This window comes from Topomyia yanbarensis, chromosome 2 (assembly GCF_030247195.1).
Source record: "Topomyia yanbarensis strain Yona2022 chromosome 2, ASM3024719v1, whole genome shotgun sequence".
Lineage (NCBI taxonomy): Eukaryota > Metazoa > Arthropoda > Insecta > Diptera > Culicidae > Topomyia > Topomyia yanbarensis.
This window is the reverse complement of record NC_080671.1, coordinates 73,940,175-73,965,460: the sequence shown is the minus strand read 5'-3', so window position 1 is coordinate 73,965,460 and position 25,286 is coordinate 73,940,175. Positions and strand designations below refer to the sequence as shown.

Sequence of the window (25,286 nt, the reverse complement as noted above, 5' to 3'; positions counted from 1 at the left end):
CACAAACATTCCATTCAAAACAAATTTTGTTAAAAAGGTAGATAATCCTACATGTATTCTTTATTTTCCCGATCATAATACTAGAATGATTTACCGACTACAAACTTCACACTACAAGAAAACCAAAACATTTTTGGGAAGGAAGAAAGTCGATTGCTAAAAACAACGACTTCCAGCTAAATTTATAATAAGATTTATGCAACTTTGCTGACGGTTTCCAGTTAGGGATACATTTATTCTCTAATAATAGTTTTCTTTGTCCACATTTTGGAATACGCTTTTTCTAAATGTTGTTCTAGCCGCATTGATGGCGTTCATAACACACGTAACGAAACGCGCTTTTCTCTTGAAACTTTTTCGTTTCGTTGTTCGTGGTACTCGTAAAGAGAAGGCATACTAGCGCCACCATCAAATCGGTGGTACATATATGAAACAAGCACTATCTGTCAAGTTGTCCCTGGGTTGGACTCTCTATAGACGAGTGCTACTCGCCATCTTCACAAGCCACCTTCAGTCTGATTTTCTCTTATAGATGACAGTCCATTGATCTGACTCGAATGAATCGAGCACTATGGCCACGATCAAATGAGTCTTCGACCAGCTGAACGATTATGTTCTCCCATTCGAAAGTAGAAACATCCATATCAGCAGTCCGCCAAAACACTCGAATAAATCCTCAACATTGTTGTGGTTTGTGTCGTGTAAACTTTTATAAAAAAAACCTTAATTAACTTTAAAACCAAAAGAAGAATACTCAAAACTATTGAAAATACAAACGAAGTCAACGGTCTACGCGTCGATGAAAAAATGGTATTTCAGTGATAACCTTTTGAAATAGCAATGTTTGCCCATCAAAACTACAGACATAAAATAGCCTTAGTATTAATAAAAACAGACTTAAAATGTGAAAACTACACAGAAAAAATGGTTTGTAATTTTAAGTTTATTTTCATGCACATATTTAGAGCATGAATATAAATGTAAAATTAAGTTTCCCTACAAATTCACACGTGCTTTCCTCAACGAGTTTTTACTCGAATATTCTTGTATAATGAATGATATGTAATATTACACGAATGAGAGTGTAAAATTATATGCTTTTTGATGCTCTAGTTGGGTACATTGATTTTAATGTAATTTTCAAACAAATTTTTGATTCAAGCTTTGTATGTTTACATTCGTATTGGTTTACATGTCGTTTAAATTTCATTATTTTTTTGTGTGTACATGAAGTATTCCAGAAAATATTGACAGCAGTGTGCTTCGCTAGTCTCGATAACATTAAAATAATGGACGTTTAACCTGCCCTACTCCATCATTCCTCTTTATAACCGGAGGAACCCTTCAGCCTCAAACAACGTCTTACAATTATGAAGGTCAGATTATACCATATGGAGAGGGCATAACGTAGCTGGTAATTCAATTACACTGTGCGCAGCTCACCTGAGTTCAAACTCCCACCATCGCATGTAGTGTGTTCCCTTTGCTACTTTCGATCAGATCGGTCAAAAAATGCTGGTATCTTTTTAGGGACTACTAAAATCATCTTCCGTTTTCTGACGGTACTTGGAGATTTACCACATATAGTGATGAAAATCTGAAATCGTGTTTTTCCTCCCACGGCATTTTTTTAATGATTTCACATGGTTGATTGATTTGGCTCAAATTTGAAACATAAACCCCAAGGTGGCATAAAGCAGAAATGGCTGCGTGATGCTGGGGATCATTTTTGGTCATCCTACTTGACAGCTGTTTATACCTGTTCAATTATAGGGGCCCGTTTGTTCAGTAGTACCCAGGGGCTCCGAGTGGTCTTAAGACGGCTCTGATAGGCTATAGAGTAAAAGCTTCTTAACTGCGTATGTTAAAAATATCAAAGCAAACAGCACTGATCTAGACCAGTTTTTACTTATCTTAATTAAAACCAAAAATGTCAAAATAATGCTCATTTTGTACTTTGTTGAAGACACTAAGCCTCCAGGACACATTTGCAGGGCGCTATAGGTTTTGATCGTCGAAAGTCTTGCAATTCAATGTAACACACGCACATTTGCATATATTGCAAAAACAACGATAAGTATCTACCGAATTGTCATAAGCTTCGTCCAATAGAAATCTATGGGGCCATCATGATACAAGAACTCATAAAGGCCAAGGAGAAAGAAGAGAATGGAAATAACTTGCTTAGGAACTGTATAAAATTTGTGAAAATTGTGTCAATCCGTTGAGGGTTGTGAGAAGCAAAGTGCCTCGGTTGTTGTTGACCTGCGGTCGCTTTCGACACCATGAAGTACAAAGTTACTTTAAGCCAGTCCGGATATGCCGCAGACTCAGGTGATTCGCATTTCAAATGCCAAAATATCCAGACTCCTGCTGTAGAAGACGAAGAGTTAAGTTGTCGGGAAACTCTAATCTTGCTCATATGATCCTAAACTTTCTTCCTTCAACTTCTTGCTCTTCCTTGAGTACTGTGGTTCTTAATATTGAAAAGTATACTTCACCTCTTCCAGTCCCTTGCTAATTAAATGCCGTTACAACAGCATCCTCGACTAATTGTTTTAATGTATACAAACTAAATACATATACAACATTCTCTCATAAATTTGGTTTTGTTTGAAAAATACAAGTCATTTGGGAATACATTTCTTGTATTGCGATAATTTCGTGTTCGCCCTTCTTGTTGAATATAGATCGAACTCCGTATTCTCCGTTACATTTTTTAAAGTGAATTAGCACATAAATCATATGCACACACATTCAAGAATGGTAATTCCTGTTTAATTTTCCCAACTTCACAAGAAAGGAGGAACCCGAAAATATCCTATCCCTGGTGAATGAATCAATCGACGAAAGTTTGTTTTTCGAAAAGAATAACAAAAAAATATCCGTTTGTCACAGAACAAGTTTAGTCACCCATCCTGGCCACTTTGCGCCCGCAATGTTCCCAACGTCGTCGTCTGCCGAGTCGGGTATAAAAGCAAGTGCCAACCACGGATAAGAATTAGTCTTTCGTCGTTTCCCGTGACCGTCGCCGTTGCCGTTGATTTTGCAAGAATCCGAACTTGAAGAGTGCCGCCAGCTAAACATCAAACCCGTCTCTGGAAGGGAAGAACGGAACGAAGAAATGATCGTCGTCTGGAACGTCAACGCTAGCTTTGGATTACAGTGATTTAAATATGTTAGTATCATGTGCCATGTGGAAGTACGTTATGGCTCAAGTGTAATCAATCACATGGATTGAAATAATATCTTTATATACAAGTGCTTGACCCGGTTGAAGGTGGTACTACAACAACTTGAATATCATGCCCATGTGCCAGTCCCGAATATGAAAAACCATTTAAACGCATGGATTGAGGTGTAATGATTATTATTCAGGCAGCATAGCAAGTGATGCACCGTGACCGCGAGTTTTTGTGAACTTCAAAGTATGTACATAAGAGTGCTCTATTGTCTGAAGTACGATCCGAAGTAGGTAAAGGGAACCATCACTGACGCATATCAACAATGCTTCACAGTTAGCATGCACCGCGTGGGAGATCCATTGGATAGTCAGCCGTTGCATTTTAGCAACGAAATATGGCGGAAGTGAACTTGATTGTGTCTATAGCTCTACGGTGATATGGATCAATAGAGCTTGGGTGTACAGAAACAAATGCTGCACTGAGAGTATGTAACAAATTGATGCATTTTTCGGATTCCAGTGGGATCTACCGTTATGGGAAAAAAGTGTGCCAATAGTGATTACGTTGTTGTCCGGTGACGGAATTGCTGAATTCTTAATAAGTGACGGAGACGATATGCCAGAGACAGCGCGGAATTAATACCGTTATTAACCGCGAGTGACATCGTTTTACTGCGCCAAAGAACAAAGAAAGATACTGGCGAAATATTTAGTTTCAGCAGAAAACGGAGGAGCGGAAGGAAGATGTGTGTGAGATTATAAATCCAACCTGGGATATATTCGTAGTATTGGCAAACCTGGAGCAACTTTTTGGCTTCGCCATTTCCTTCATTCTGCTTATAGAGGGGTGTTGATCAATCAACTTATGCAGAGAATCAAACTGGTTTCAGTGTGCGAAACGAACGTTAAAAGTGCGTTGACACTGGAGACAGTGACGGTGGACGATGAACATGTTGTTGATACACAAGTGATTAATTGTTTAATGTTTGCTGATTGCTTTCGGTGCAGTTCACTGGATCGTTCCGAAAACTACTCTCAGCTCTATCATTGGGTTTAAAAGCAAATCTCGCAGGAGTTATGACTTTCTATATGTTCTCGTTGTTTGTAAGCAGCATGGGCATAACAGGCTTAATTTTAATGTTAAACATTTTAGGGATGTGAACTCATCAACTTTAAGTGCGACCGAATAACAGTTAACAGTTCGAGCGGGAGTTTCTGCGGGATTTTTATCAGGGAAAATTGTCCGTCGAAATCAAACCAAAAGTTTTATTGCTTTTAAAAATACCAACCATTTCAAAATGGCACCGCACTGAAGTCCATTCGATGAAAAAAATAACACTAATCTTGCTTTCATAATTAGTTTATTTAACAGCAAAATAAAAAAATGTTGCAGATTTTTCCTTTAATTTTGCGAGATTTTCAAATAATAGTTATTGAAAATTATTATTGATTTTGATTCAAGATGCACATCATACTAAAAGACAGCAAACTAGCCAAGGTACGCAGTTGTCTCAGGTTGTGAAGCTTGTTTAGCCCGGACACAACTACCAGACACATTGCCGATTTTAACTAAATTTTCTGGTTTTAACTAGTTTTTCTTTAAAAACATTTCAATAAAGGAATGATTTTGTTATGGAAACAAATATTTACTACTGAAGGTTGAAAGTTTTGTCGAAAATTGTCAAAATCTTTCTATTTCGGATGTAGTTGATTATTTCGTAAAACTTCAATTTCTAAGAAAGTTTGTAATATGCAATATGATAATAATTTTTCATCTTTTGAGATGCTAGATGTGGAATACGTTTGAAGTTTTTTGGTAGTGCTGGCAGACCAAATACAAAAGATATAAAAATTATACCTTTCACCAGAAATTGAAATCGTCAATCAATTACAAACAACCTTTAAGGTTCAACTGAGAACGTATCAATCAGCTGCCATCCTGGAAAACGAAAAAAGCAGTTATTTCTCACACTTCTGGGAAAAACTTCATGAAAATTGATCAATATATTCGGGCATTGGTAGAGAATTATTGAATGATGAAGCTTTTTCCAAAGGTGTGAGAAAAAACTGCTTTTTTCGTTTTTCAAGATGGCCACTTTTCCAAGCTTTCTCAGTTGAACCTTAAATTCCTTTGGCCATTTTGTCTCTTTTAAGACTGCAGTGCATAAAAGGATAACATTATGAGAAAATAACTCAATATTATATTCACGTGTGAATTACTGGCTTCCAGAGTATTTCAACAATTTTATTCCATGCCTTCAATTTACGATTCAACAATGAGATCAGTTGAATTCCAGTCGTTTGTGTCCTGACTTAAACGGTACTATAACGGTGTATGCGATTATGCGTCTATTTGTTAGCGAATGAATGTATACAATGCAACCGCATGCTACTGTTAACCTCATATTGTAATGTAGGGTCAAGTCCTTAGTAACAAATCAAATGATTTAAGATTCATTTCTAAAAACCGAATAAAAGACCAATGGATGAAAATTGCTATAAAACAGCCAGGAACTCCTATTAAAACGTCAAGTTGCGGGAGGGTTGATTAAAACTAAAGAGGTCAATACTTAAGAAGGTTCTCAAGACTATTTTCCAAGGGTATCTTAAAACTACAAAATCTGCTTAAGACTATGGTAAGAATATCATAAGCTTCGACAATATTAACAATTTCTTCTACACGAACACTTCTAGGGCGCTATAAACTAGTATTGTTAGATGGAGAACATGTTCATAGTAAAAAAAAAAGATTTTTATTGTAATTCATATGCTTATGGATACCAATCTGAAGTAGTCAAAACTATCCATTACACCAATACTTATTATTAGTTTTTACTGTACACCCTATAAGATTCTATTAAAAATAATTATTCTTGCTCTTGAGTAATGTGATTTTTGATGATTGTAGTCAAACTATCTTTATTTACTCTTGAACTCTTGAAAAATAGCTGTTTGACTAGAATAAAACTAATTGGATTTATTCAAAACAGATCACAGATATTTTTAGATGATCGCCATAAATTCAGAATTCTATTTGAATGTTTTTCGGGTTCTTATAGGGCTTCATAGAATATGATAGAAATATTATAAGCATTCAAACGGTATTCTTATCCGTATTTCTGAGTTTTTCTGCCCAGAAATCCGATGGATTTTTTCAAGATTCTGGTAATATTTTGGATGGTATGCTGTTCAAAATTCCGATGGATTCTAGTAGCATCCTAAGCAGGATTCTAAAGAAATGCTTCTCATAGTTCTGATTGAATGTATCTAAAGAAGGAATTCTGATGGACATTATAATTTGCTCAGCACTTTGATGGAATCATGCTCATGTTTCTAATGAAATCTTGTCAAGTATTCTCATGAAAATCCTGCACAGAATTCTAAAGTTTAAGATTCAATTGATTATACTGCTCGGGTGGTTGAGTGGGATTACACTGAAGTGATAAAGTTTTCAACAAGGGACTAGTAGCAGTGGCGCATGGTGTAAAGGTATTTTTTTGACATGGCCAGGAAGCATCAATTATTAACTTTTATTCATATTTTTTGCTTAATTAGGTCTATAAAGAATCGGTTAGATGCATTTTGAGAAAATAAGTCAGGGAATCTAGAAAAATTGTTATTTTTAATTGTAGTGTTGCCAAATATGATTTCCAGTTTAAAACTTGGACTGCATTTTTCTCACAATATTTATATTATTTATTTATATGATGTTACATCAATTAATTTGATACAATTTCATAAACAATTCTTCTCTATAACATTCGGTTCGCGGCTGCCTCTCTCCACCTACGGTGGCGGCCGGATTTGAGCAGAACACAATTTTAGCAGGGTTGTTGTCCGGCATTCTCGCAACGTGCCCATACTTCCACTCCTCCGGTAGCTGTTCGGATTCCCAGATCCTGACTATCAGTGTGTGCAGACAAATAACCACCCTTACTTGGCCCATTTTGATGAGTTCAGCTCCAATACCATCCTTATCAGCTGCTTTATTGTTCTTGAGCTGTTGAATGGCATCTTTAGCTTCCCACAGCTTGGGAATAGGCTGGTTTCCATCGTCCGCCGTATTGATTTAGTAGGCTCCTCCGCTGCCTTGGCCTTCTGCATCCGTTTCTTCATTGCCGTTGGAGTGTTGCTTCCAACTTTCAGTCAACTCTCGTCCATCCGTCTGAATGTTTTCATCCTTATCCCTACACATTTCGGCTCGCGGCACGAAGCCTTTACGGGATGCGGTGAGCTTCTGATAGAATTTTCGGGTTTCTTGAGAGCGGTACAACTCTTCCATTTCCTCATACTCTTCTTCTTCCAGACGGCATTTTTTCTTCTGGAATAGGCGTGTCTGTTGCTTCCGCTTCAGTCGGTATCGTACTACGTTCAGCCGCGTTCCAACCTGCAGCATCAATGCCCGCACTGCGTCCTTCTCTTCTATAATCTCCCTACACTCCTCGTCAAACCAGTCGTTCCGTTGACTTCGTTCCACATACCCGACGACGCTTTTAGCTGTGTTGTTTATGGCTGCTTTGACAATGCTCCAGCAGTCCTCAAGAGGTGCCCCATACACTCAATTCGGCTCAGCAATTTCCCAACAGCTGTGTAGTCAGCAAATTTAAAAACTGATGTCTCAGTGAAGTGAGATTTGTTTGCTGATTTTCGGTGAAATATTTTTCGAGACTCAGCTATCAAACGTCACTTTTACTGAGATCTCAGCTAAAAAAGTTGTTTGCTGAGATTTCAGCTGTTGAGATTTCGGCAAAAGATGCGAAAAAACTGAGATTCGGCAGAAAAAATTAAGTGTGCATCAAGCGCACCCTCATACGGCAACGCTGCCTCCAGATTCTGCGCGTATGTTGCAGCGACTTCTGGTTGGTTCAGTCACCAAGATCATATCGAGGCGGGCGTCGGTATCTTACATTGTTAATTACGGAGAGTTTTGGGGGCAATTTTACCATTACCAGGTAGTGGTCCGAGTCAAGGTTGGCGCCACGATAGATTCTGACGTCGATAATGTCAGAGTAGTGCCGTCCATCTATCGAAACGTGGTCGATTTGTGATTCAGTCTGTTGTGGTGACCTCCAAATATACTTATATGGGAGGCTGTGCTGGAAATAGATACTACGTGTGGCCATATTCTTGGAGGTGACGAGATAAATTAGTCGTAGGCCGTTGTTGTTCATCAGCTGGTGTGCGCCAAACTTCCTAATAGTCGGTCTAAATTCCTCCTCCTGGCCAACCTGGGCGTTTAGATCTCCTATGATGATTTTGACGTCGTGGCTTGGGCAGTTGTCGTATTCGTGCTCGAGCTGCGCGTAGAATGCGTCCTTATCATCATCAGTGCTTCCAGAGTGTGGGCTGAGCACATTAATTATACTCAAGTTGAATAACCGACCCTTGATCCTCAACCTGCACATTCTTTGATTGATCGGCCACCACCCGTTCACGCGCTTCTGCATTTCGCCCATCACGATGAAAGCTGTTCCCAGCTCGTGTGTATTGCCGCAACTCTGGCAGATAGAGTGATTACCTCTAAACGTTCGCACCATTTACACCACGTTCTTTACTGACACAGTTAACCTCACTTTTCTTGACAGTTCGCTTGTACTGTTTACATGGACTTAGAAAAATTTGTGGACGACGACTATAGATTCGCTCGAAGCAAATCGTAAAGAATTTTTCTAAGTCCATGTAAACAGTACAAGCGAACTATCAAAAATGAACACTCAGTTCATTTGTGACGTCACCGTAAAGTATTCAATGGGAAAAATACACTTTAAGTTCATTCCTCTGCATTCATCATGTGATATTGAATACTTTACGGTGACGTCAGAAATAAACTGAGTGTTCATTTTTGACAGCTCGCTTGTACTGTTTACGTGAGCTTAGAAAGATTCTTTCTGAAAAAATAAATGCGTCAAAACATCTGAAATGATGCTAACGGAATAACACCTGTTAATACTATTTAATCCTTGTCAAACCATAATCACAATCAGTTGAAATGAAACAACCGATAATGAGTCAGGATCGGTTGTTTTATTTGATTCCAAATTCCGACAAAAACCTCAAACCAGCTCATATTCTAGAGTTTGCCAACTGCCGATCGAGTTTTTAGACGGAATTAACAAGTTTATGGAGAAAGTCGAAAGATGTCATTTTAAAATCCTATATTTTGAATAGGATTTATGAGTAGATGCATACAATTACTAATTGCTATACTGAAGGCTTGAAAAAATATTGATATCCGGCATCTTTCCAACGAAAAAAAAAAAATTTGACAGAGGATTTTAGGAGTGAACACGTTTTATGTAGAACATATCCAAGACTTAAAATTATGTAATGTGGTTCTGTATTGTAATCTACATAATCTTTTTAATGGCGCTAAAAGATTTTGCACACAAACTTTCTAATTACTCTTAATTTTCTATAATATACACTTGTGCGATTGCTACTACGAAGGGTAAGAATGCGGATTAAGACATTTTTTATGAAATTACGCTCTATAGCGATGCAATGAATTTGTTTATAAACATCTCAGTAGTTGTTTTAAAGAATTAATTGAAAATATAGAAATCATATGTGACGGAAGCAGTATTCGCACTACGTTATTTCTTCATGTAATTTCCCGGCTTAGAATCACCGAAAAGGCTTCCGAGCCGAACAAGAAGATTACAGAAAAATCCAATTCCTACGGCTCTACATAAACGACATAAACAGCACCTGATGCTTATTATTGGAATTACATATACGGAATCCACTAAACGAGTCAACGAATGCATTTGATGAATGAGGAAATTTTGACTCATTCAGAATTTAATTTTTGGCTGTTCGTTTACGTTCGATTCATTTCTAGTATCTTTTTAGCCACTCACTCACATAGTGCTTTCGCTAATCGTGTGAATTGCCCAAGCACGGCGATGGAGAGAGAATTGATCGTATTCTCTCGTGGTTCGTTGCTCCGTGCTCACTAAGCTGATCGTGTGCGGCTAAACCAAGGATGAATGGCTATCAGAGTGAGTGAATTTTCCCATGCCTGGCGGATACCCGAACAATAGTTAGACACAACCTAAAATGTGAAAATCACAAGTTAAGCTAATTTTGAGGTGCTGAGTTGATTTTTGATGTCAAAAGTCAAACAATACTATATTCATTTTTCCATACAGTGTCATCGAACCTTTCTTATAACTATGATCCCATTTTCATAAAAGATTTTTCTTTACAGATCACCTACATCAATAATATCATAAAAAATGAAGAACACTACTTTAAATCTATTGTATAATTTGTTCTTTTCCTGTAGATTTTCTAATTATTTTGTACAAAACACCATGTACCTCCATATTTGTAACAAAAAATGTAAATCTCCTTAAAACCGCTTGTGCACCGATGCACAGAACGAGACCATGAAATTTGGAAAGTACAGGCAATTACCCATATAATGTATAATATTTGCCCGTTCCGAACTATTTCACCTGATTGTACAATACGTAGTACATTAGTGAAGAAAATATTTTTGATCAGTACACCTCAGACATAATTAAACAAAAAAGTCATAATTCCAAGGAAACTTAGTGAATATATTATAATCGCAAACTAGTCCTTTCGTTTCCCTACCACATGGAACTAGTTGTGCTAAAATCGGATCAAAATCATAAGACCAACATGCGTTTGAAGTGAGCATAGAAATTGTGGTTTTGAACATGAAACTCATTAAAAAAGTCCGGACATAGATACGTTTAAACTGCTGTTAAAAATCGTGTTCTTATCCAATGATCATGAAATTTTGAAAATGTATCATTCAATGAAAAGTTTAGAAAAGATATGAAATATCAATAATTAAAACATAATTTTTAGGGTTTTGTCCGGCGGCGTCCAGCCATTGTGCATCGTGCACGGCCACCTAATTGCTACGTCTTTCAAAACTATTTTTTTCAATGTTACCATCCTTCTTGTTTTCATTTTAAATCTCATCCCAATTGCTACCCCCTTTAAAGCTAATTTGGGCCATAACAAATATAAATCGATCCTCCTCTTTATCCTACTAAACATCGTTCCACCGACACAGACAAATTCGAAAACATGAATGAAGCCAGCGAGATGTGTGTTTGTTTTCACCTTTTCCTACGACTATGCATAACGGTTCCGGTTGTGGAGCTTTCAGCCAACGACCTACCTCCTATATACTTATATGTGCTAGCATTACGTTGCTTATGTGTCCCGCATTCTATACAAAACTCAACGAAGATCAAGCACGTGCTTCTCAAAACTGGTTTCGATGTAGAGTGGTTGTCGTCTCCCGCCGGTATCGTCAGGCAAGATATCAGATGCGAAAAATTCTGAGACAAGCAGCTGATTCAATCTATGTCAGTAAAAAGATCATTTAATAACTAGGCCACTTTTAGAAATAGCGTTTTTGAAAAAAAACTCGAATGTTTCATAAATAACATTACTGTGACATGGCGGCTAATTTCCTGTAGTCTGAACATATTGCTATCAAAGTAGACTCACATAGTATGACTACATTATTTGAACTTTAATATGGGCTGGGCATACATACGTCTGCTTCCAAATTCGTCTTATCGGATGCGTTTACGTAGAACATATTCAAACCACAGTTTGCAGTCGAAACAAACAAACATCGATGATTAACCTCTTTCCTTTTGGTTTCAGCATTATTGATAGCCGCAAAATATGACTAATCGGATTCAAGTTAAATTGGTAGGGTTCTTTGTTACACTCTTTCTCTGCAGTCCGCTCACGTACAAACGATTTCTTGTTTTTATAGCGAATCGTTGTCCTTGCGGTTTGCTGGACAACGATCGGTACTAATGCCTACAGGAATGTGCAACCGGAAGCAATCTCATTCCGACGAGACAGCGTGGAATCAGTCCCTTCTCGTGGATTACAAAAGACAGCCGCCTACACCCAGATTGATGATATCTTTGGAACGAAATCACTGCCACTGAGAAGTGCTGTTGAAAGCATTCCGGCAAACTTGTAAGTTGATATCTAAATAAATATTTTACGCTGACGAATAAGAACGCGATGAATATTTTACCATTCCAGAGTTGATGAACATCTACCGCTGCGTGATGCAGTTGAGTTCCGCATTCTGGATATGGATAACGCCATCGAAGATGTCGTTAGCGATATCAAGTCGGTGGTTACGCTGGAACAACAAAGAATTGAATCAGCGGAAGTCCTAGACTATCGAGCTCAATCGAATCCATTTTTTCAGAACAAGTATGCAGCATATTCATTCCCTACGCAGTACGATACGAGGAATCCACAGCCGTTCCGATACGGTTCGCCGTATCAACAGCTTGTGGATGTAAGCACGTTGAAACAATTACCTATGGTGGAGTACAATCATATTCAAAGAGTTTCCAGTCTTAAGCTAAGTCGCGACGATTACAAAGTTGTCTGCCATATGACCAACTGGGCTTTCTATCGAAAGGACGAGGCACAATTCGTACCCGAGCAGATCGATAATAAATTGTGCACGCATATAGTTTACTCATTTGCATCGTTGGATCCTGCCAGTCTAATCATGAAGGAGTTCGATTCGTGGGCGGATATAGAGAATGGTTAGTGAGTGTTAATTTTTTAGCTAACAGATCACATATAATACGTTCAACCTCATTATAGATATGTACAGACGAACCATTCGCGCAGGTGGATCGGATGTACCGGTCCTTCTTGCAATAGGTGGTTGGACAGACTCGGTCGGCAATAAATATTCGACCATGGTGAGCTCTGCCCAGAGCCGCAGAACATTTATACAGAATGCGGTTTTCTTCTTAAAGACACATGGATTCTCGGGTTTACATTTTGATTGGAACTATCCGGTGTGCTGGCAAAGTGATTGCTCCAAGGGACCGTCAAGTGATAAACCGAATCTCACCAAACTGATGATGGAAATGCGACAAGAGTTTTCCAGGGAGGGTCTGATTGTTAGCATGAGCATATCAGGATACAAAGAAGTTATTACCGAGGCTTATGAGATTGCTCAGCTATCCAACATAGTTGATTTTATGACTGTCATGACGTACGACTACCATGGATCATGGGAGACTCAAACGGGTCACGTAAGTCCCTTGTTTGCAAGTTCGGGAGACAAATATCCTCAATACAACGTCGATTATGCCATGCAATTATTGGTTAAAATGGGTGCCCAAAAGGATAAGCTGATTATGGGTGTACCCCTATATGGCCAAAGTTTCACCTTGACACGAAGTAGAGACAGAAATGAAGCTGCCGGATTTGGGACGCCTTCGTCAGGTCCCGGGAACGCCGGTGAAGACACTAAGCAACCGGGAATGTTAGCATATTATGAAATATGTCAAAGAGTGAGAAAACGCAAGTGGAAGGTCGGAAGAGACTCTTCGTTAAAATCTGGACCGTATGCTACGTACCTGGATCAATGGGTTGGGTATGATGATCCCGTGTCGGCAACGGTCAAAGCTCAATATGTAATGAAAGCCGGATATGGAGGTATTTCTGTTTGGACAATTGACTTAGATGATTTCCAAAATAGATGCTGTGAGGAACGATATCCAGTTTTAAGTTCTATTAATCGGGTGTTTGGTCGTTTAAAATCTCCTCAGCCAACAGTAGTAGACTGTACACGTCCAGCTCAACCAGTAACTCCTGCACCTGCCGAAATGACTATCGGCGTAGATAATGGTGGTGGAGGCGGTCCAGCTGCTTCAACTACTTCCTGGCCGACGTGGCAAGAGCCGTCAACAACTAAGAAATCAACAACCAGCACTACAACAACCACAACTACGTCAACTACAACTGAGCAACCAACTACAACGACTCGTCGGTCAACCACAAGAACGACAACCACACCTACAACTACTAGAAGAACCACTACCACTACAACCTATGTTCCTCCCACAACTACCGTTGGAACAACAATCCCTGCTCCGGGATTAGTCCAGCCTGAATTAACCGAGGGTGAGCCCTGTGAACCGAATCAGTACAAAGCTCATCCGCACAGTTGCAATTCTTACTACCGATGCGTATACGGAGAACTCAGACAACAGTTTTGCGCTGGAGGGCTTCATTGGAATGAAGCCGCCAGTTTGTGTGATTGGCCTGCATCTGCAAAGTGTACAAGGGATACATTTGACGCAGTTCCATCAGTAACCCCTACTACAACAACTACTACAACTGAAACACCTACTACAACACGACGAAGAACCACTACTACTACTCGCTACACACGTCCGACAACGACGACAACTCGAACTACCACACGTCCCACCAGACGGACAACAACTCAACCTCAGACGACGACTTCGCGTGTTCCTAATAATCCTCGACCTACGAAAAAACCAGTAACGACCACAAAGAAACCTGTCCAAAAACCGAGCGATAAATGCGTCAATGGTGAATACTACCCACACAAAAGTTGTGATAGTTTTTACATTTGTGTTAATGAGAAAAAGATCGCACAACAATGCGGACCAAGTTTGTACTGGAATCAAGACGAGAAGAGCTGTGACTGGGAGGACAATGTCAACTGTGTCAGTCGACTAAAGTACTACAAATTGTTGGAAAAGTACACTAACTTTGCGTCATTAAAAGTTCTTTCCGAAAACGATCCATGTGAAGATCAAAGCCACGTCCCATATCCTGGAGATTGCTCGCAATACCTGGTTTGTAACTGGGGACGGTTGGAAGCTGCTAGTTGCGCCGATGGGTTACACTGGAATCAGGCGCTAATGATCTGTGACTGGCCAATTAATGCCAAATGCCAACAGACGCCAACGTCAGAGAGTAGTTCTGAAGAAGAAGGTGAGAATCTACAGGAAGTTGATCAGAATATTGAGCGTCCTTCCAGCAAACCAACAACCACCAGCACCACAACATCTACAACAACAACAACCACAACTACAGAGATGCCTATACTTGAGCCACTGTCGGGATATTATAAAATGGTTTGCTACTTCACAAACTGGGCATGGTACCGGAAGGGATATGGAAAGTATACACCGGATCACATAAGAACGGATCTTTGTACGCATATTGTGTACGGTTTCGCTGTGCTGGATTACTCTTCGCTTACGATCAAGACGCATGACTCGTGGGCTGATATTGATAACAAATTCTATACTCGCGTAGTTGCTGCCAAAGAGAAAGGTGTCAAGGTTACTCTAGCGATTGGAGGATGGAATGACTCGGCCGGGGACAAATACAGTCGACTAGTAAGGAGTGCTGCTTCTAGGTCAAAGTTTATCCAGCATGTAGTTGGGTTCCTGGAAAAGTACGGATTTGAGGGATTGGATCTAGATTGGGAGTACCCGGTGTGTTGGCAGGTCGATTGCAAGAAGGGTTACGCCGACGAAAAGGAAGGGTTCGCTAGTTTGGTTCGAGAGTTGTCTGAAGAATTTAGACCTAGAGGATGGCTGTTGTCGGCAGCGGTATCTCCAAGTAAAACGGTCATCGATGCTGGTTACGACGTGCCGACTTTGGCACAGTACTTCGACTGGATTGCTGTTATGACGTACGACTTCCATGGCCAGTGGGACAAGAAGACTGGGCATGTTGCACCCCTGTACTACCATCCTGAGGATGAAATTGATTTCTTCAATGCGGTATGATTGTCACCGTTGTAGTTTGGGGCATGTTTTCGCTATCCATCTGATTTTTTTTATAAATTTTGCTCTTCTTTCGTTAACTTTTGATCGATTTGGATGGAAGCGGCTTTAAAAGATCTGGAATTAAGTCCAATTCCTCTGTACTTAGTAGTACTTTCCTGCAATTGAAGCAATTTTCAAATTTTGGCTTTTTTTGGTTACCACAAAACAGTGAAAACTCTTATCAATATGGGAGTCATTTGTAAGGGTGTGATCTGTAGAAGGCAGAAATTGATTTTTGACGCCATTTTAAAAACCAAAATGGTGGCTTCCGGTTATCGCAAAACAGTGCAAATCACCATCAATAATGGTGTCATTGTAAAGCGGGTGGTCAGCAAAAGCATAAGCAAAAGAAACCTGGTTTTTACGTCATTTCGAAAACCAAGATGGCGGGTTCCAAAGAAACTAAGCTAAAAATTATCAATATGGGTGTCATTTGAAAAGGGATGGTCAGCAGAATACAGAAATTAATGTTTGGCGTAATTTTGAAAACCAAGACGGTTTTTTCCGGTTTCCACGAAACAATGAAAACTATCATCAATGATGGTGTCATTGTAAAGCAGGTGATCAACAAAAGCCGGAAATTGGCTTTTTAACGCCATTTCGAAAACCAAGACGGAGGTTCCTGATCCAGAAACAGTGAAAACATCATCAATATGAGTGTCATTTGAAAGGGGATAGTCAGCAGAAGACAGAAAGTGATGTTTGACGCCATTTTGAAAAAAAATGATGGATTCCAATTTCCACAAAACAATGAAAACTATCAACAATATGGAAGTCATCATCTGCCGATGAGCTTTGAGGGCAGACTTTTATATGTTCCCCAAAGCTTTATTCACCACCAAAATCTGGCTAATGAGAAGCAAACATTGATAATACTATCTCAAGCCTGGATGCGATCCACTGGAGCTTAAAATAGACAATGAGTGAATCCTGCCTGAGAAGGGGCGGTGACGATTCATAAAGAGGAATTGGGTGTTAGATAGGGTCATTGGGGACGATTCTGATGACACGAAATCAAAACACAAATCTTATAACTAATTTAGTTATAGGTTTTGTGCTCTTAACGCGCAATTATGGTATTAAACAATTTGCTCCTTAGTGGATAAAAAAGTAATTGTTCAAAATAACGTTACTAACAACTTTGCTGAAGGCACCAACTCTCTTACTATTTTTGAAGAGTTAATTCTCCATTATTACCTCTATGAGAATTAATCCCTAAAATTTTATATCAAAGTATGCGTTGTTTTATGTTGGAAACCTTCAAAGTTAAGGATTTCAAAATTATGCGATCTTGACCGTTGAAAAAGTTTTCGAACATTTAACCCACTTTGAAAGTTCACATTCTGTGACTTCATTGACACATTAAACAAAAAATTAATCCATAGAGGTTTGGAAACTGTTCCATGTTGATTCTCCTTGTTTGTAGACAAGAAGGACATCTGTTAGACTACATATGTTTCAGTATTTCCAATAATTTATCAAACTTATATTAAAGTTTAGCATTTTAGAAAAATCAAGGATTTTCATCCCCTCCCTTAAACCAAATTTCTGCCTACGCCACTGCAATAACATATAAAATACATGGGAATTGAGACGGACCATCAAGCCATCTGATTGAAACGATTTGGGTAGGAAGAGTGGAGTAGCCACCTTCTGATTGCTAACATTTCGTAGACATTGGGCGGGCTTTTCTCCCCACCTATTGAGGCTACCATTTATTACAATAGCTTGCATTGCGACTGGCTTATATGATTTTGTTATTGGAAGGAAATTCTTAAACACTTCCGTGGTACGTGTAAGCGAAGTTGCTTGCCGACCACGCAATTCTTTTTTGACCCTTCATACAGTAACATGCTGAGAATGGTAAGTGAGACAAGCTTGAACACATTGTCGTGTAAGGACTGCTCAGTGCTATGGAGGGTGCTCCTGTTATAATATGCGGTAGTACCACCTCCACCAGATCTACTGAACAAACCTTTCAAAAGACACTTATATTTTTGATGGTTTCCATTGTTTTGTGGTAACCGGTAGCCGGTTTTTTGGTTTTCGAAATGGCATCAAAAACCATTTTCTATCTTCTACTGACCACTCCTTTCATATGATACCCATATTGGTGATAGTTTTTACTGTTTTGTTGTAACAGGACATCGCCATCTCGGTTTTCAAAATCGCATCAATAATAAATTTCGGTCTTCTACTCACCACTCCCTTTCAAACGACACCCATATTGATGATGGTTTTCACTGTTTTGTAGTAACCGGAAGCCGCTTTTTTGGTTTTCGAAATGGCGTCAAAAACCACTTTCTGTCTTCTGCTGACCACCCCTTTCATATGATACCCATATTGGTAATAGTTTTTACTGTTTTGTTGTAACAGGAAATGGCCAATTTGGTTTTCAAAATTGCATCAATAATCAATTTCGGCCTTAATTATGGTGTTCACTGTTTTGTGCCACCTTAATTATGGTGTACACTGTTTTGTAGTGACAGAAAGTCGCTATATTGGTTTTGAGAAATCAATTTCTGTCTTCTACTGAATACTCTCTTTCGAATGACACCCAAACTAATGACGGTTTCCATTGTTTCTTTGGAACCGGAAGCAGCCATCTTGATTTTCAAAATGGCATCTATAACCAATTTTTGGCTTTTGCTGTCCACTCGTTTTTCAACGACACCATTATTGATAGTTGTTTTCACTGTTGTGTGGTAATTGAAAGCCGCCATCTTGTTTTTGAAGAAGGCGTCAAAAATCAATTTCTGTCTTCTACTGACCACCCTCTTTCAAATAACACCAATATTGATGATAGTGATCACTGTTTTGTTGTAAACGGAGACCGCCAATTTCCGGCTTTTGCTGATCAACTGACCCATTCAAATGAGAAATAGTGATATATAGCGCATTTCAAAAAAAAAACAATTGCTTAAATTTATGAGATGTTTCTTCAATACTCGTCCGTCACCCCACGGTGATTCGGATTAATTCAGGAACCGATATACGGGTTTGAACCTTACTGGATACACAGAAACTGGACTAAATTCCAGATTTTTAGAAGCCGGTTCCATCCAAATCGGTAAAAATTGACAAAATGAGAGCAAAATTGAACTTTTTTTTTGGTAGAGTTACAAAACTAGCGAGTCCAATTAATAGCAAACCAAACAACATGCGAACATGTGCCCCAGACCACAAAAAGGTTTAGTGTTTGAAATCTATATTTCTATATATTCGTAAATTGTTCACCCTCAGAACTACTCAATCAACTATTGGATCGAGCTGGGAGCACCATCCAGGAAATTGGTCATGGGTATGCCACTGTACGGACAGTCGTTTGGATTGGCAGATACAAAGAAGAATGGTTTGAACTCGAAAGCTCCTGGGCCTGGACAAGCCGGAGAATTCACTCGTGCGGCTGGTTTTCTGGCGTACTACGAGGTTCGTTTGCTACCGGAGAAACTGATCAAGTAATAATAATTTTTTTAACTCATTTACAGATCTGCGATCGTATCCAAAATAAGGAGTGGGTAGTTGTACAGGACGAACTTAAACGTATGGGACCTTATGCGTACAAAGGCAACCAATGGGTTTCGTTCGACGACAAGGAAGCCTTACTAAGGAAGGTGCAATTTATACGGGCGATGAATCTTGGTGGGGGCATGATTTGGGCACTAGATTTAGATGATTTTAAAAACCGTTGCGGACAGGGGCATCATCCTCTGTTGAGTGCCATTCGCGAAGGCCTGAGAGAACCACCGAGTGGTGTGGAAGTTGTGCGTAAGTTGCGCTATGTTCTGATATTACTCATCTATTAATTCTTCTCATCTAATTTCAGCTCCTACCGTTCCGGAACCAAACAAAGAGGTAGCAACAGTCAGCACGAATACCGTACCATCGGGTAGCAGTTCAAGCCACGAGCATCACCATGGATCAACAGATAATTCTGAGCAAGACGAAAACGCCATTGAACTAGATTACAATTACAAAGTTGTTTGTTATTTCACTAATTGGGCATGGTATCGTCAAAGTAAAGGAAAATATGTCCCTGAAGATATTGATCCGGAACTCTGCACCCATATTGTATACGGCTTTGCGGTGTTGGATCGTGAGAGCTTGGTAATCAAACCGCATGATTCATGGGCAGACATTGACAATCGTTTCTACGAGAGGGTTGTGGAATGGAAGCAGAAGGGTAAAAAGGTAACAGTGGCCATCGGTGGTTGGAATGACTCAGCTGGCGATAAATATAGTCGATTGGTACGAAGTGCTTCTGCTAGAAGCAAGTTCATTTCCAATGTGGTTCTATTCATCGAGAAATACGGATTCGACGGTTTGGATCTTGATTGGGAGTATCCGGTTTGCTGGCAAGTTGATTGTACTAAGGGTTATGCAGACGAGAAGGAAAGCTTCGCCAATTTGGTAATCGAGTTATCCGAAGTGTTTAAACCAAAAGGATTGCTACTCTCATCTGCTGTTTCACCAAGCAAAAAAGTTATTGATGCTGGTTACGATGTCGTCGCCCTTTCAGATTACATGGATTGGGTGGCTGTAATGGCCTACGATTATCATGGTCAATGGGATAAAAAAACTGGACACGTTGCACCAATGTACGAACATCCTGACGATTTCGATAAGACTTTCAATGCCAACTTTACGATCCACTACTGGATTGCTCAAGGAGCTGACCCTCGTAAGCTAGTTATGGGAATGCCAATGTACGGTCAGTCATTCTCACTCGCAAATGCCATGGACCACGACCTCAATGCAAAAACTTATGGCGGTGGAGAAGCCGGTGAATATACAAGAGCTCGTGGCTTCCTCGCCTATTACGAGGTAGGTTCGCCAAACAACAATCCAAGACCTAACTATTATAATGCATCTATTTTTCAGATATGTGCCAATATAAGAAATAAAAAGTGGACGGTGGTACGTGATCGCAAAGGTCGAATGGGTCCATATGCCTACAAAGGAGACCAATGGGTATCATTTGATGATCAATTTATGATTCGCCATAAAAGCGAATATGTGAAAGCTATGGGTCTGGGTGGCGCTATGATTTGGGCATTGGATCTGGACGATTTCCGTAATTCTTGTGACTGTGAAGAGTATCCTCTACTAAGAACTATCAATAGAGTGTTGAGAAATTATCCAGGACCTGGACCCAAATGTATTCTTGAAACAGAATCTCGACCAACTCGACCATCTACAACCGTCGCGAGTACCACTTCAGAGACCACTAGAAGACCTACTACTTCTACCACTACTACTACAACTAAACGCACTACTACTACTACCGCTGCTACTAGAAGACCTACTTCCACAAAGCGAACTACACCAACGAGACCTACCTCTACAACCACAGATCCACTGGAATACGAAGAGATTAATGAAGTAGACAATCAACAGAGTTGCACTGATGGACGCCTGTTCGTTTCTCACCAAACGGATTGTAGGAAATACTATATCTGTCAGTACGGCAAACTGTATGAACAAATGTAAGTGAACTTATTTACCATACACTAGTAGCTTTCACCATTTATGCGTATTCACCATAACAGCTGTCCAGGTGGTCTGCACTGGAGCGGTGACCATTGCGACTGGCCTCAAAACACCAATTGCCAGAGCAAAGAATCTGGGAAGCCGACGACTACTAGGAAGCCAACACCTACCACTACTACAACAAGGCCATCCACGACTACTGCTCCACCAAAGCGCACCACCCCTAGAAGCACGACGGTTTGGTGGTCTCCGGAAACAACTACCAAAAGACCTGCACGGCCTCCGACGACCGATCCCGATTCTCAGCTAACGGGCAGTAACGACTACAAGGTTGTCTGCTACTTTACCAACTGGGCGTGGTATCGGCAAGGGGACGGAAAGTACACACCAGATGATATTGACGATAATCTATGTACTCACATAGTGTATGGATTCGCTGTTCTGGATAGAGAGAGTATGACTATCAAAACGCACGATTCATGGGCCGATATCGATAATCGGTTCTACGAACGAGTTGTGGAACACAAACGTAATGGAGTGAAGGTGACGCTTGCATTAGGTGGATGGAATGATTCTTTAGGGGATAAGTATAGCAAATTGGTGCGAAACCCGTCCGCTCGAGCAAGGTTCGTCAAGCAGGCGGTGGAGTTTATCGAGAAGCACAACTTCGACGGGCTTGATTTAGATTGGGAGTATCCGGTTTGTTGGCAAGTTGATTGCAAAAAAGGATTCCCAGATGAAAAGGAAAGTTTCGCAGATCTTGTGAAAGAACTGGCGGTAGAGTTTCGCCCGAGAAAATGGCTGCTGTCCGCAGCAGTTTCGCCCAGCAAAATGGTGATCGATGCGGGCTACGAGGTACCAGTTCTCGCAGAATATTTCGATTGGATAGCAGTAATGACGTACGATTTCCATGGCAATTGGGATAAACAGACGGGTCATGTGGCACCATTGTATTATGTCCCTGGGGATACGTATGATTACTTCAACGCCAATTACTCTATCAATTACTGGATAGAAAAAGGAGCCCCATCTAAAAAACTAGTCATGGGAATGCCACTTTATGGACAATCCTTTTCATTGGCTGATTCCACCAGAAACGGATTGAACGAGAAATCGTACGGACCGGGAGAAGCTGGTGAATTTACGCGGGCAGGAGGATTTTTAGCGTACTACGAAATATGCGAAAAAGTCAATCGAAATGGTTGGGCTGTCCAACGAGATGAAGACGGAAGGATTGGTCCGTATGCTTATCGTGGGAATCAATGGGTTTCCTATGATGATGTTGATGAGATTCGCAGAAAAACGCAGTATTTGAAGCGAATGAATCTGGGCGGTGGAATGATCTGGGCACTGGATTTGGACGATTTCAGAGGACGGTGTGGATGTGGTAGACATCCATTGCTTCGAACGATGAACCAAGAGTTGGGCAGGATAACCACGAAGCGTCCTGAAAACTGTACTTAAGGTTTAACAATATGTTTATCGAGATATAGTAAAACTACCAGATAATCGTACGAGTGTATTATTGAAAGAAACGTTCTGATACTCTCCATATTCTACATCCTCTCTGTTTTCTATCACGATGTAACCTGAAGCATGAGAATGCTACGCATTTTCCCGTACTCGGAGAAACTGGAAGTACTTCGAAGTAAACGAGGATAAATATGTTACTTATCTTATTTCTGCCTTTGTTGGAACCTCCCTAGCGACTGTGATGACGAATAAGCGAAGTTTTTGTGCCCAGCAAAAAATCCGCAAGACATCGCAGTGCAACCTCCCTAGCGACTATGATGACGAATAAGCGAAGTTTTTGTGCCTAGCAAAAAATCCGGAAGGCATCGCAGTGTGCTTCCTAGCTGTTGCTGCTTTTCTACCTGCTTTGCGCTACTTCTCTTAACTGTGACAGAGGGCAACCCATGTTCGGCTTATCCTTCACAGCAAGAGTGGCCGGTGCTTTTGGATGTTTGTCGTTAGCCGGCGAAGCGAAACTCCACACCTATATACATAAACAACACGGTTTACAATCGAGGGATTGCCCTTCCTATGTTCATTCTTAGGGATAGACCGTTCCAGCATCAAATTATGGTCTTGTCAATTTTGGTCTTGTCAAATTGCAAATGACGTGAAAATCCAAGATGATAACCAATTAATGTACAGGCATACATGAAACGAGAATTTTGGTTTTACGATTGGTAAGATCGACATTGCGTAAATATTACTTAACTTCCCAAAAAAGAGATTATTGAAAGCGAAATTAATTTAAACGTAAAGTTTTTAATGCAGAAACTAGTGATTTCAGCTATTTTGAGGTTCTCAAGGCGTTTGTCACCAACAATATTATTGTACACACATGCATATACCTTATGCAGATTATCTTGATTCTGTTTTGCGTCTGTCAAATCTGCGGCTCTTCGTATTCTTATGCGGATACGCCCTTCTTCCCTTTGAGGCAGACCCTCGTTTACAATCGCGAAAAATTTACTGCTTAATGAGAAAGGCTCAGAACAGTGCACAGTGGTTTTTTCGCCAAGAACTCACGAAAACTTATTTATACGAAAACGGTAAAGATACAGCAATGGTGTCTTCATTTTGATGATATAGTTAGAGTGATTAATTTCCCTTAAAGTGAGATATTTGCCACAATTTTTATCAAAGTGCGCCAAATAGGATGAAGTCTTCAGAAATTTAAAAAAATTTTATTTATAGTACATTCGAAGTTATTGACTGTTGTTTGTGAATGACCCCTTAGACACGTGTTTTCAACATAACTTCTTAAATAAAACTTTAAAAAACCTCTTCCCTTCCACATTTCAATTCTATCGATTGAAGAAGTTTTATTTCGATACATGCTATATTCTGAAGAAAGCTTTGTAGACGCTAACGGCCAATTTCTTCGCTGGATGAAAACCGGTTTTCGCTGAAAACCAGTTTTCGTATAGCTGGAGAGCAATTAGTCGAAAACCGGTTTTCAGCGAAAACTGGTTTACATTTAAGTAAAGAAATTGGCTGTAAGTGGACTGACGCTTTATTCATTTGAGCTATCACCTTAATATTGCAAGACGAGGATTTTTGATTTAGTTAACCTACAGGTTTTTGGAGAAGTACAATGTAGTATACAAATCTTCTATATAGGATATATGGAAGATATTGGAAATGGAAACTAAAATGAGTATGGTAGTTTAATAGTTGAATTATAATTATAATAATAGTACTCCCAATATGGTGAGTACTATATTAATAGTTTGGAATTTTGGACAAAAAAATATTACGTAGCATATCGTTCGAAACGTCATTTATTCTTCTTTCCAGAAAACTCAGAAGCTTAAAAATCTGTTGAAAAATGACCGCGTAGAAAATATTTTAGTGTCGAAAGTCCCGAAAAATAGTACTTTTTTTGCTATAAATCAAGATTTTGAGAATATATTGCGCACTTCCCACCAACCAGAACTCCGCACTTTTAAAGTGCGAGTGATCTCAAAACTGCAAGCTGTCAAAAACATGTATTTCAACTAACTAACCAGTCTGTGAGAAGAATTTAATGGAAGAATGGAAAGTGCGCGGTGCGGTTAGAATCCAGTTTTTAGTGCCACAAACAATACAACATTTTTCATACATTACTTTGATGAGATCTAAAGCCTAAACTACGTCACTTGGAATGTACAAAATCACTGTAGTGCCGTGTAACCAATCCCAACAACGCCAAAAAAAATTTATCGAGTAATGTATTCTCTTTCAACCGGCAAACATTCGACATTCAATGAATCGATTCTCTTTTTAATTAAAATATATAATAAATTGAAAAATAAATTATAATTAAAATTACAAAATATTTTCAGTGTTTTTCTTAATACTTGTAGTGCCGCTAGTTACCACCAGAGCCTTTTCGATCGATTTTCTGACAGCCTGTATCGATGTGTGCGTGGTATCATGTTCGTTCGATGCTTTGCATCGTGTAGCAAAACAAAAACAGCAAA

At 39.6% G+C, this 25,286-nt stretch overlaps 1 protein-coding gene across 1 annotated transcript; it reads left to right on the top strand.

The window, feature by feature from the left end:
- The first annotated feature begins 3,021 nt into the window (after positions 1 to 3,021).
- LOC131678461 (probable chitinase 10) lies at positions 3,022 to 23,417 on the top strand. The gene is made up of 10 exons (XM_058958636.1): positions 3,022 to 3,178; positions 11,843 to 11,890; positions 11,958 to 12,169; positions 12,239 to 12,759; positions 12,821 to 15,777; positions 19,066 to 19,251; positions 19,311 to 19,590; positions 19,649 to 20,646; positions 20,704 to 21,308; positions 21,372 to 23,417. The coding sequence occupies exons 2-10, from the start codon at positions 11,864 to 11,866 to the stop codon at positions 22,774 to 22,776; spliced, it is 7,191 nt and encodes a 2,396-aa protein (XP_058814619.1). The 5' UTR covers positions 3,022 to 3,178; positions 11,843 to 11,863; the 3' UTR covers positions 22,777 to 23,417.
- The last annotated feature ends 1,869 nt before the right edge of the window (positions 23,418 to 25,286 follow it).